The sequence below is a fragment of the Spinacia oleracea genome, chromosome 1 (genome assembly GCF_020520425.1).
Source record: "Spinacia oleracea cultivar Varoflay chromosome 1, BTI_SOV_V1, whole genome shotgun sequence".
In the NCBI taxonomy this organism is placed as follows: domain Eukaryota; kingdom Viridiplantae; phylum Streptophyta; class Magnoliopsida; order Caryophyllales; family Amaranthaceae; genus Spinacia; species Spinacia oleracea.
The window spans coordinates 129,721,007-129,734,138 of record NC_079487.1 but is presented as its reverse complement, the minus strand read 5'-3'; the positions used below and the strand labels follow the sequence as shown (position 1 = coordinate 129,734,138).

The following is a 13,132-nucleotide window of genomic DNA, read 5'->3' as shown; positions in this document are numbered from 1 at the left end:
GCACTATAAAGATAGAAGAGGTTCAAAAATCACTTGATGATCTGATTGACCTATGATAAAGTAGAAACTTCAAACTTGAGTAAATTTATGATGGTAATTTTAAGTGCATTGTAAATTTGTAAGATCCGTTGTAGGTCTTGGGTACGTGGGATCTTCTTGGACAATAGATTATTATGTGTACAATTTTATGGACCTTACTAATCGGTAGAATTTTCAATATTGATAAAAACAACTTTAATGGTGAGCTACACAAGGTGGTGTAGCTAAGTTTGACACATCAATTTCTAGCTACAATTGATTTAAACTACGCATTTTTACATTGGTTTTCTACAATACGTTGTAGCTCCCTGTAATATTTAATTTAAACAAAAAAAATTCCCCTTTCTTTTTTCCAACTACTTGTTCAAAATACCTACAAGATTTGAATAGTTGCTTATGTAATTAATGTACCAATGGTTGATTAACTGCTCACATGTATTTATTTTTTGCTAGCAGATACATTTTTTAACCACTTAAGTTGCTCTAAGCACCTAAAAGATAAAAAGAAAGTATATATTGAACAAAAACTTTTGTGTGCCCCCGATCTACGGTATTTTACCGTACATTCAAATATAAAAGTGAACCAGACCAAAGATATAAGTGACCTTATTCGAGAACTAAAGTTACCTTACTCAAGGATAAATGTGACCCCTAACCATTGAAAAAATGCGACCTAACAATAAAAAATGAAGCGCCCTGATCAAGAGTGATATGCTTTTACAAGTTATAACGGTGACTAGTACAACACCAACAATGAAAATTTACACCAATACACAAAGTGTAATATAGGTAGTAGGCTACGTGGAGTTTGACCCCACACCATGTACAATATTATACATTGCTCTACCATTTGAGCTAATAGCCTTAAACATAAGGTAACTTATAACTACAATAAAGAAAACTTATAACATCAATAAGGGTAACTAAAAGATTATAACAGGTGCGGATAACAGGTGCGGATAACATCAATAAGGGTAACTAAAAGATTATAACAAGTGCGGATAACCTTCCTCTTATAAGAGAGTAATTTATGATGGTAATTTCTGAAAAGTTTGTGTATACTGAATAATCCATGATTACCTAAAGTAAAACTAGTTTTAGTTTTTCAGGGAAATAGAGTAATATGATTTTGCAAGCCCTATACAATGAATAATCAATAATAAGATTTATTTTTTCTGAACATTAAGGTTATGTTCGTTTCCGATTAAATTTACTTATTCAAGAAAGTGCAGATTTATCAAGTTAAAGGTTAATGAAAATCAATAGTACGTATGGAGCAATATTTCATACTACGTACTCCCTCCGTCCCGGAATACTTGACTTGTTTTCCTTATCGGGCCGTCCCTTAATACTTGACATGTTTCTAAAAATGGAAATACTCTAATAATTTTATATTATTTTTCACTCCACCCCTATTAACCCACCTACCCCTACAAAAAATAATTAAAAATCCAACCCCTACTCTCCCTCAACCCCACCTCTTAACCCACCTCCCACTAACTACATTAAAATAATACCCCACTATCAACTGCTACCTATTAAATTAAATAAGTCAATTCAAGTTTCTTAAACTCTGTATCGGTCAAATCGGATCAAGTATTCCGGGACGGATGGAGTAACAAGTACTCCAATAAAGATAATATAAATGAGTATAATCTCCATTAAAAAAATATCAACAAGTTTGATAAGTTATGAAAAAGTAAAGGTAATTATTCAAATGACACCGAATTCTAATTAGGTGGAGGTGTACCTAAAAATTTGTAATCCGTACGTTTTTACACATAAAAATGCAATGAATAGATTATAATATCTTAATGTTACTCCGTCTGGAATACTTTACCCATAGCCCATAGGAATTGTTTAATAAGATTTTATTTTTTAGGGACTTTTTAATTAAGATTGACAGAAAAAATATGTAAAATAGAGAAATGTGTGATGCGGAGAATGAACTGTGTGTAAACGTATGTAAAGACATCAAAGATCAAACCCAAGGAACGATGTCACGTGGTATGATGACTTGTAGCTTTCAAAAGCATGAAATCTTAGCCATTTAATTAAAATAAATAATAAAATAATTGATAATGATATGTTTGGATAATCTTTTCTTTTATCTTTTTTCAATACAACAAACATATTGTACATGTGTCCATCTTCCTCTGGCCTTTGGCATTTTTTAAAGGCCAATCATGTACTTAACCCCTTTTTAAATCAAAGTTTATCTCCAAAGGTTTATGCTTAACCATGTTACTTAACCAATCAAATCAACTTTCAATCTTTATTTTTGTGGTTTTCTAAAAATGCTTTGCTTCTTGATTAATTGTGCGATGTTAATATATTCACGTCAACATATTACACATGACACGTATCATCTATATTTTCGATCAATTTTTATTTTTTTTGATGGGATTTTCGATCAAATATTTAATGTGTAATTTATCAGACTTTTTGCAGTATGTTATTTGATTTAAAATGATAATATGTTAGATTTTGTAAGTTAGTTGATACACCATATTCGATAGAGTGTTTTTTTTATGCCAGATGATATTTGACCTTGTAACTTCATATTAAGAATATGATTAATAGTTAATTATGATATGATTAGTAATTAATTTGTCAGAAATATGGATTAAGATAGTAGTTGACAATAATAACTAAATACTTAGGTATTAATTGATAAATTTTACGGAGTAACAAGCTAGATAGTAATATGTAAGTCACTAAAAACCTAGGTACTAATTTATAAATTTTTCTAAATTTTAATGAGTAAATATAAACGTCCATGTACATTGAAACACAAAAGTAGTAAGAAGGAGGACCACATAAGAAGAGTTAGAAAACCCGCAAGGGTGGATAGATAGGTAATTAAGCCGGAGAGGTAAATTATTGAAGATGAGATTAAGACTAACCCAAATCCTCTCTCCTTGATAGGACCCATTACATGTTTAGAAGTCGGGTCAGGATAAGTTAATAAACTATTCATCAATCATCATTCTATCGTTTCTATGTCCACTAATGTATTTTCCTTAAAATTGATTGCATAAATATTCTTCATTGTGTCTTTACAAGATTATATATGTGAATTATCGAGAAAGTGATAGTGATATTTGATTTTGATTTTGATTTTGATTTGGGAGAGATTGTCCATTTTTCCTTTGGCTTTATTTGTTGAAATGTATGATTGGAGTAGTAAACAATAATGCATAATTTTACAACAAATTACTTCATTATAGAGTACGGAGTATTAGTGTTTGGTATTTGGTCGATAGAAAAGATTGCAAACAATTATAATTTAAATATTTAGAATATAAATAGATAAACCTCATATCTTTATGTTATAGATGCTTGAGTATTTAGATCATCCGTAATAATACTATATTGCCTATTATTGATCATTTTAAAACTCAATTATGAATTAGAAACTAATAAACTATAGTACTCCCTCCGTACATTTTAAAGAGTCGCATGTTAACCGGCACAAGTATTAAGGAATTGAAGCATATATAGTTAAATTTGATATACGGAGTAATAATGATACACATAGGGTAGTTGACAATATAATAAAGAAATATATAAAAACAAGTGGGGTGTAAAAGTTAGCAAACATGGAATTATTTATGATTTAAATGGGCTTTGAGGAGGGGTGTAAAAGTTACAAAAAAATGGTATTGTGATTTCTACAAAAATACGATCGGAATTAATAATTGTGACTCCTAAAAAAATACGGAGGGAGTAGTCCCTCAATTCAAATGGAACCTTATACAACAAATATATATGGAATATATATGAAAAAACAGGCATGTGTAATCTTATTAAATTTCTGTCTCATAAATTTTCAATTTCCAAATATTAAATTTTATAACTTTTGTGTTACGTGGTTATAGAAATAGATATATTGTGTATTTTGCTTTGAAAACTTTGCACCCAAGAGTACATAAACCGGACAAACAAAAAAGAACACAAGGAGTATTGGTTTAATCATTTAGAATGAAATTAATTAACTACAACGTATTATTAGGGGTGAATACAACAGGGTACCCTGTTACAATTCCAGGAATTGGAATCGGAACCTGTTGCAATAGGTTCCTGAAAATGAAAACGATTCAGGGTACCCTGTCATTTTAAAAAATTTAAAAAATTATTGATATGTTATTGAAAAACTATCTACTTTATGGTTTGGGCTTTTATTGTTTTTAGTTTGAGCTTAAGTTGTAATTCTATATTTATATTTTCCAAATTAACTTGAATTGTTTTATATTTTGAGCATATAAAGCATTTTTATATGGCTCGGTTCCTTATTTTGGGTACTCCATGTTAGAATTAGTGTGTACACGGTACCCAACAGGGTACTCGTTCCAAAAAATTGAGAACCGGAACCGGAACCTGTTGCAAAGGTTCCCAAATTTGTTACCCGGAACCGGAACCTGCACAACAGGTTCTGGTTCCGGAACCTCAGGTTCCTAACAGGTTCCGGTTCCGATTCAGGGTACCCTGACGTTCTGCTCACCCCTACGTATTATGTCTTCTTGAAATACGTAGTACTCCCTCCGTTCTCGAATATTAGTCTCATTTGAAATCTTGACACTATTTACAATTGAAGAGAATCTTCTAATTTCTTTCAAATACGTACTTTAAAACATATTCATGTGAGATCTTACTTTGTTCGTCTCAATATGTAGTTTAACAATATCAAAATTTTATATTTGTTTAACATACGTATTTGGAGATATTTATGTTTAAATATTGAGTTAAAAAGTCAAAATGTGACTAATATTCGAGAACGGAGGGAGTAATAGTATTTCAAGTTAAATCAAACACTATCATGTTAGATTGTGAAAACATTGTTATAATTTTTCACAATCTTTAACTACATGCTATGCTAGTTTTTCCACACAGCACTTCAAGCTTTATTACATATTTACATGTTATAACCATAAAACTAGTGTGTGGTCCGGGCGATGCCCCGGTTGCTACATTGAATAACTAAAGTTTTAGATTTTTCTTGAACTCAATATTTGACCAAAATACTTGTATTCTATAGAATGAAAAATATCCGTTAAGTTCGTCAACTACACAGACACGCTAAGTCATTTATCATGGCAAGTAAGTTTTCAATCATATCATCTTACAATTTGTATAATTTGTTTTCTCGTGGAACTAAGTGCGTCAAATTAATAAACAATAAATTATATATATATATATGCAGCTATGTAAGACAATCCTATGGTTGATTCTTATGAGACTTATGACTTCATGTTTGTCATAATGTTTTAATTTTTTTTCTTTTCAAAATAGTCCATAGAAATTAAAAAGTCACATAAAAATTTATTTGTTTTAGACTTCATGTGAACATTATTTATAAATTAATGTGAAGAGATAAACCACAATTGGTGGTTGGTTAAGATGGTAATGGGAATTATTATTCACACTTGAGGTCTGGTGTTCGAACCTCATTGTATTGATTTTTGGTGAGTGGATGATGTGGCGTGAGGAGAGTACTACGTCACACATATACATTCTCCACAACGCCTTTTAATATATTAGTATAGATTACAAAAAATAAGCTTTTTTCATTTTATCAGTTCAATTTAGGTTCTATAAGTCGGTTCCAATTCATTTTTTTGAATTATACTATAATTCAATTCATTTAGTTCCGTAAAAAAGACAGAACCTAAACTCCAACAACTATTCAACTAAATTAAGGGTGCTTCTATTTAACTTATCTGACTTGAACTTATCTGAACTTATTGGAATTGACCAAACCTAATCGATCTGATTGGAACTTAATAGTAATCATAATAATCATAATAATAATTATTAATAATTATAATAATAATAATAATAATAATAATAATAATAATACAAATAATAATAAATAATAAACTTATTAGAATTGGTTGTAACTTATCTAATAATACTGAACTTGTCTTATCTTATATAAACGTATCTAAACTTATTAGACATAAATTTAGTTTTTAAGGTGATCATCACGCGTCCTCGGGCTCTATTTATTTTGACGTAAAACACTTTCGAAGAAAATAATTTTTTCGTCTTTTTGTTGTTGTTGTTTAAAGGTGTAAAACAACATTTCTTTTGAAAAACAAGAAATACCACATTTAATTTTTCTCTCTAACGTCAATATATTTTGTTCTCTGGGTAGTAATCAACTAATCACCAAGATATTTAAAATTATAACATTATATATATATTCATGGGCGTTGAAAGAGCACTTACAAGTAGACCTGTCAAAAATCGACCCGACCCGAAAACCGACCCGAACCCGACCCGAAAATACTGGGTCCTAAACAAGATTTTGTGACCCGTAACCCGATTTTATCCGAACCCGAGCAACCCGAAAAGTAATGGGTCAAAACCCGATCGAACCCGTTTTGGACCCGACCGATTGAAAATCATTGTATTTATACTAAAAAATGAGATTATGAGAAAATTTAAGCATAATAAGCACGTTGTTTTTACTATTGTTGTGTGTAATATGATTTTATTTATACTTATACGTCATTTTATAGTTGAATTTGACTAAATATAAACTTGTGTGGGAAAATTTGTTAATTTCTGCTAATACTTTGTATATTTATCACCTAAATTAATGAAAATATAATGCGCGTTTTAAAATCTCTCAACCCGTTGGGTCGACCCGAACCCGAAAGTTCTGGGTCTTGAACAAGCATTTGTAAACCCGAACCCGAAAATGACCGACCCGATTCAACCCGAACCCGAAAATAATTTTTTTACAACCCGACCCGACCGACCCGTTTGACAGGTCTACTTACAAGATATTGTTACACCGCGGGTAGAACGCGGAGAACAAACAGTCTATGATCCTATCGACAAAGATATCCCAAGGGATAAGTAAAGTAAACACTAAACAGTGTTGATAAACAAATGGTAGTCAAAAGACCAAGAGAATCACACCATTTAATTATTTTATTAATTAATGAATCCCATTACTTTAATTATCATATCAGTTGTTTTAATATGTTATTATATGGATAGTAAGTAATACGTACGAATGAACAACATATGGTATAAATATTAGGAATTTGCCTTTTACATGTTGCCAAAGCGGAGTAGAACTATTATATTGCATTTAGCTTTTGGTCACCCGAGTGGGGTTCAATGCTTACTTGAAAACTATTTTGAAAAACTTTGTAGTTATCCCTTTGTCTATATGCCTAATTGCCTATTATACATAATTGTTCTTATAATCAAAAGTCTACAAGTCTATTATATATTCGATTGTTCTTATAATCAAAACTCACGGTAAAGTTTCAGGTATCATATGTACTTTAATTATTATTAGTAGTTTTTATTCGCTACTTGGCCCGGTGGTGAGAGATCCATTTTCTATTCCCGTGAGAGATGTTTCGATTCTCCTAGCTAAAAAGTTTCCCAAAAACCCGTGCATAGAGTAATTACCATAAAATAAAAACATATGCACAAAAATTTATAGCATAATGTCATTAAAATCGATTTTAAGCAACAACGTACGTCATAAATTAGAAACACTTTTCACTCTCACTCTCAGGAGTAGAGATTCTCTTACCATTCCTCCTGCTTTTAAGGAGTTGTGACTTGTGACTGCTAAATTCGAGTCAATGTAACCTATGATAATTTTCGACTTAGTAAAATATCTTCTCCTTATCGACTACTCTGTAAAAGGTAACGGGGTATGTAATAAGTATCATAGTCACAAAGGGATGTATGAATAGACTTGGACACACGGTGTACCTTTAGGCAATATGATGGGTCGATATACTGAGAGAGGATTAAAGGAATATAAGTTAGGTTTAAAAGATAGGGGTAAGCATGCTTTAACAGATGTATGGATTGAAATGAATAATAGGGCCTTTCTTAGCCATTCTCTGGTTGTATCTACGTGTGCCAAGCCCACTGGTTCTTGACTTTAAACCCTTTCATTTTACGGATTCTTCACCAAATGCCCTCGAGGTTTACTTTAATGCACCAAGTACCCCTAAACTTTTCAGAATGCACCAAATACCCCTGACGTTTAAAACAATATCATCAAATACCCTTGAGGCTGACAGACGTTAAGTCTCCGTTAGCGTGTGTTTACTTTTTTGCCCTTACTCAACCCATTTCTCTATTAATCCTAATATTAAACCTTAATTAAATGAATTAAACCCCTAAAATAATTAATTAACTATTATCTTAAAAAAAAAAAAAAAAAAACCCAAAACATCTGTTGGGCTTCCTCTTCACTTCTGTCCTCTGCTAAACGCCATCATCATCATCCTCTTCTTATCCACCATTGTCAAAACTCGAACCTCCACATCCAGACCAACCCCTCCCCCTTTTTGCTTGCTACATACGTCGGCCAACTGCATCCCTTAGACCAATGCTAATTTCTATTAGTTGAAACCAATTTCCCCAAACCACCAAATCCAACCACCACGGCTCCGCCGCTTCCGACATTTGAACACCATCCCTCAACCACCGATCATTACTTCAATCGTACCTAGTTTTCTCATATCAACAAAAAAAAGTGAAATTGACGAAAATCCCAATTGAATCAAATTGATTTTTTGCTAGGTTTAAGCTACAATGTTCGGTGATTTTTTTGGGTGCTCACAGTCGGCTACCTCGGGTTTTCCAAGCACCACAACTTGCATCATATCACAAGTTTTAATCTGGTTTCTTTCCTTTTGAATCCCAGAAATCTGCATCACCATTGTTGAAATTTCAAGAGAAAATTCGAGATACCCAGATGAAAATTAAAGCTCATTAAGTATATAATTCGATATACAATTCAGTTTTTTTTGTGCGAAATTGCTTTGGATTTGCTCAAAAAATCCCGACGAATTTTGGGTTTGGGCTTCACTACAAGGATGGGTGGAAGAGAAAAGAAGAGAGGAGACCGAAAATGCAGATCGGAAGAAAGAGGATAGTGGGTGGAGATTTCTGGCTAGCAACAAACAATAGTAGTGGATGGCTGCGACATTTGAAGAAATTGGTGGATAATTGATGATTTGGATTCAAGTTGAGGAAGAGGATAAAGATTTCCATGGGAAGGGGAAAGAATAAAGAAAAATGAGGAAAAGAAATGTTAACGGAAAAGTTAACGGAATAGACGGAAAATGGTCAATAAGGGTATTTGATGATATTGTTTTAAATGTCAGGGGTATTTGGTGCATTTTGGAAAGTTTAGGGGTACTTGGTGCATTAAAGTAAACCTCGAGGGCATTTGGTGAAAAATCCGTTCATTTTATTAATATGTTTCAATAAAGCCTTGTATTAACTTTTATGTCAATAGGAGTGATCGGGAATACAATAAGCAGGGTGTACATGTATTCATAATCTAATTTACAGAAGAAGAAAAAAAAACATCCCAACAACCAAAAAATATTTCTCTCAATTGGAACGGTCAAGAATACAATAAGCAAGGTACACATGTAATCATAATCTAACTTTCTGAAGAAAAAGAACAAATATAGGATTTGGAGAGAAATTATTGGGCTTTCACACTTAAAATTTTGAAGCCCTAGACTAGTTCTTAACCCCCACAATGAACTACAACCTTTTATAGGGTGGTTGGTTAGCGAATTTTAGGTATGAAGTGTCTAAACTCATATCATGTGTTTGGTTAATGATTTTAATAGAATTTTAAACCAATACTTCAAACCCTCAACTTCATAAGGTATTTAATTTAGAAACCTAGTAGAAATGTGAGTTTGGCTCACACCTTCCCGGTATTAAAAAAAGAAAGGAAAAAGCTTATTCCCAAACTAAACCAAACCAAACATTAAGAATCAAGTTCCAAATTCCCTCAACAAAAAAAAATCGAGTTCCAAACGCATACCGTTTTGGATATTATTTCTGATTCCAAGCACATACTACTATGCAAGCTAAACACCCCATATCAATTACACTCCAATTAATATGGGATGAGAAACACGATTTTGTCAAGAACCGAAACTGGAACGGTTTTGACTGGGTTCAAACTTTCGGATCCGGAACCAGTTCCGAGTCCAGGACGTCGTACGCCTAGCTGCTGCTTGTATGCCTCGTTGAGGATTTTGAAACGAGGTCATTTATGCTGGTATTGTTTTTCTAGTTTTTTCTGTCCATCCAAGCATCAGAAAACTTAAATGTGGAAGTTAATATTGAGTCACTTTTATTTTGCATCAGAAAACATAAATGTGGAAGTTAATATTGAGTCACTTTTATTTTGCATCAGTTCAAGCATGTCCAAGGGAAAAGCTACAGAGTTTGAAGGAATAAGAGGTTCGACTTTGAAGTGATCAACAACACGTTGAAAGTCATGAACCTTCTAATTTCAGAATATGAGATGCAGAGAATGAATGCCAAGGACCTAGTTGGTGTTGAGATTAAGGGGAGTATAGGTACTTAATTGGCTTTCATGACGGTTATAGAAAGGAACATAGGCCCTTTTTTAAGGTACCGATAAGTTTTGTTTACGGTTAACTACATCTGAATTCACCTTCTTCATTCTACAGTTAACTTGATGATATCTGGTGTCGAGATTCGAGGTGTATAGAACAACACTTCCTGAATGGTAAAGCAGCAAGGAAGCGTGGGATAAGCCAAGTTTAAGATTGGTACTGCTTATAATAATGTTAATGTTAATTGCGTGAGTTCCCAAGTTTTCCATGTTTCAGGTTCCTAGTTCAAAGCTGTGATGTTCACCAGGCTAGGTTTATTTGCTGGCTTGCCTCCTCGGAAAAGTTAAGAACAAAGATACACAGAAACCAGTGGAGTTTATAACAAGATCCACAACTACTGTCATCTGTTATAGTATTGATAATCATAGCAAGTTGCAGTCGCGTGTTCTGAAGTTTTAGAATGAATCTGATCCAGGGGTGTTTAGTAATTTGTCTTACGGCCTTCGTAAACTTATTAGTCTGCTATTGACAACAGAGAAGACTTGCAGAGAGAAGCTAGAAGAAGAGTACTCCTTCTCCAAGGAGTAGGAAATCTGAGTGGTGTATCTTTGATCAGGGTCTACAAGGCCATACCAACTTCCTACGTACAACCGTACATGATATCACTACTCTAACCAACAGTCTAGTAATAGAAACTCTCCAATTATTTAATATTTATACCATACTCAATTCAGCAGATACTTTACCCTCCGAAGCCTTATGATTAATACTTAATCGGTCTCTATCTTATACGAAGTAATTAATATTCCTAACAGGGACGTTCCATGTTGATCCTGAAGCTTGAAGTGTTTCAAGAAAACGTAAATGAAACTGTTATACGTTTATTATAAGTTTGTAACAACATTGTCTTTTATATCTAATAAGCCTTTTATATGAAGGTGCACCGAGTTAGTTAAAGATATTAGCTAAATAATTTGCTTAAGCATCCATCCCAGCAAAGGGCAGTCTCTCATTTCATGATCAGTAAAAAAAAGTACAAAGTAGGACCCTCTCCTACTAAACCTAAGCTGCCCGGAAAAAAAGAAGGAAAAAACCTCCTATCCCCTGTTATGCCATATTGACCGTTCCATAAGAGAACTGGATGCTCTAAGAACGTACCTAATCTGATTTATGGCATAAATGAGACGTAAACCTCTAAAATGTCGATAATGTGAAAGCGCAAAGAGCTAGTATCTGACATGTAGGAGTGCAGATACAGCAAGACCCTTTCAAATCTACTAAGTTAAAGTCCTGTCATCCTAGTATACTATGAAGATGCCATACAAATTCTAGCCTTATATTCTAATTTCTACTTAATTTCTACCAACTTACCATGGCCTAGTGGTAATGCTTATAAATTACAATCTTAAGGTCATGGGTTCGAGGGTTGGTACGACCGTGGTTTCATATCAGTAAAAAAAAAGTACAAATTAGGACCCTCTCCTACTAAACCTAAGCTGCCCGGAAAAAAAGAAGGAAAAAACCTCCTATCCCCTGTTATGCCATATTGACCGTTCCATAAGAGAACTGGATGCTCTAAGAACGTACCTAATCTGATTTATGGCATAAATGAGACGTAAACCTCTAAAATGTCGATAATGTGAAAGCGCAAAGAGCTAGTATCTGACATGTAGGAGTGCAGATACAGCAAGACCCTTTCAAATCTACTAAGTTAAAGTCCTGTCATCCTAGTATACTATGAAGATGCCATACAAATTCTAGCCTTATATTCTAATTTCTACTTAATTTCTACCAACTTACCATGGCCTAGTGGTAATGCTTATAAATTACAATCTTAAGGTCATGGGTTCGAGGGTTGGTACGACCGTGGTTTCATATCAGTAAAAAAAAAGTACAAATTAGGACCCTCTCCTACTAAACCTAAGCTGCCCGAAAAAAAAGAAGGAAAAAACCTCCTATCCCCTGTTATGCCATATTGACCGTTCCATAAGAGAACTGGATGCTCTAAGAACGTACCTAATCTGATTTATGGCATAAATGAGACGTAAACCTCTAAAATGTCGATAATGTGAAAGCGCAAAGAGCTAGTATCTGACATGTAGGAGTGCAGATACAGCAAGACCCTTTCAAATCTACTAAGTTAAAGTCCTGTCATCCTAGTATACTATGAAGATGCCATACAAATTCTAGCCTTATATTCTAATTTCTACTTAATTTCTACCAACTTACCATGGCCTAGTGGTAATGCTTATAAATTACAATCTTAAGGTCATGGGTTCGAGGGTTGGTACGACCGTGGTTTCATATCAGTAAAAAAAAAGTACAAATTAGGACCCTCTCCTACTAAACCTAAGCTGCCCGAAAAAAAAGAAGGAAAAAACCTCCTATCCCCTGTTATGCCATATTGACCGTTCCATAAGAGAACTGGATGCTCTAAGAACGTACCTAATCTGATTTATGGCATAAATGAGACGTAAACCTCTAAAATGTCGATAATGTGAAAGCGCAAAGAGCTAGTATCTGACATGTAGGAGTGCAGATATAGCAAGACCCTTTCAAATCTACTAAGTTAAAGTCCTGTCATCCTAGTATACTATGAAGATGCCATACAAATTCTAGCCTTATATTCTAATTTCTACTTAAGTATCAAGAAAATGTCCCATATGCATATTTCTTTTTGGTGCAAAGGAGACTTCAACAATTATATTACTTCT

General features: G+C 33.3%; 1 protein-coding gene across 2 annotated transcripts in view; it reads left to right on the top strand.

Moving 5' to 3' along the window:
• LOC110802369 (uncharacterized) overlaps positions 1-11,326 on the top strand; it is a 31,336-nt gene extending 20,010 nt beyond the window's left edge. Inside the window, exons 7-8 of one of the 2 annotated variants that reach the window (XR_008920795.1) lie at positions 10,253-10,418; positions 10,533-11,323. Coding sequence is in view for 1 of the 2 variants with exons in the window: in XM_056828201.1 (XP_056684179.1) it covers positions 10,253-10,296 (44 nt within the window). In the remaining variant the exon portion in view is untranslated. Of the gene's footprint in view, positions 1-10,252 lie in introns of both variants that reach the window. The other variant, XM_056828201.1, reaches the window with a different exon arrangement.
• The last annotated feature ends 1,806 nt before the right edge of the window (positions 11,327-13,132 follow it).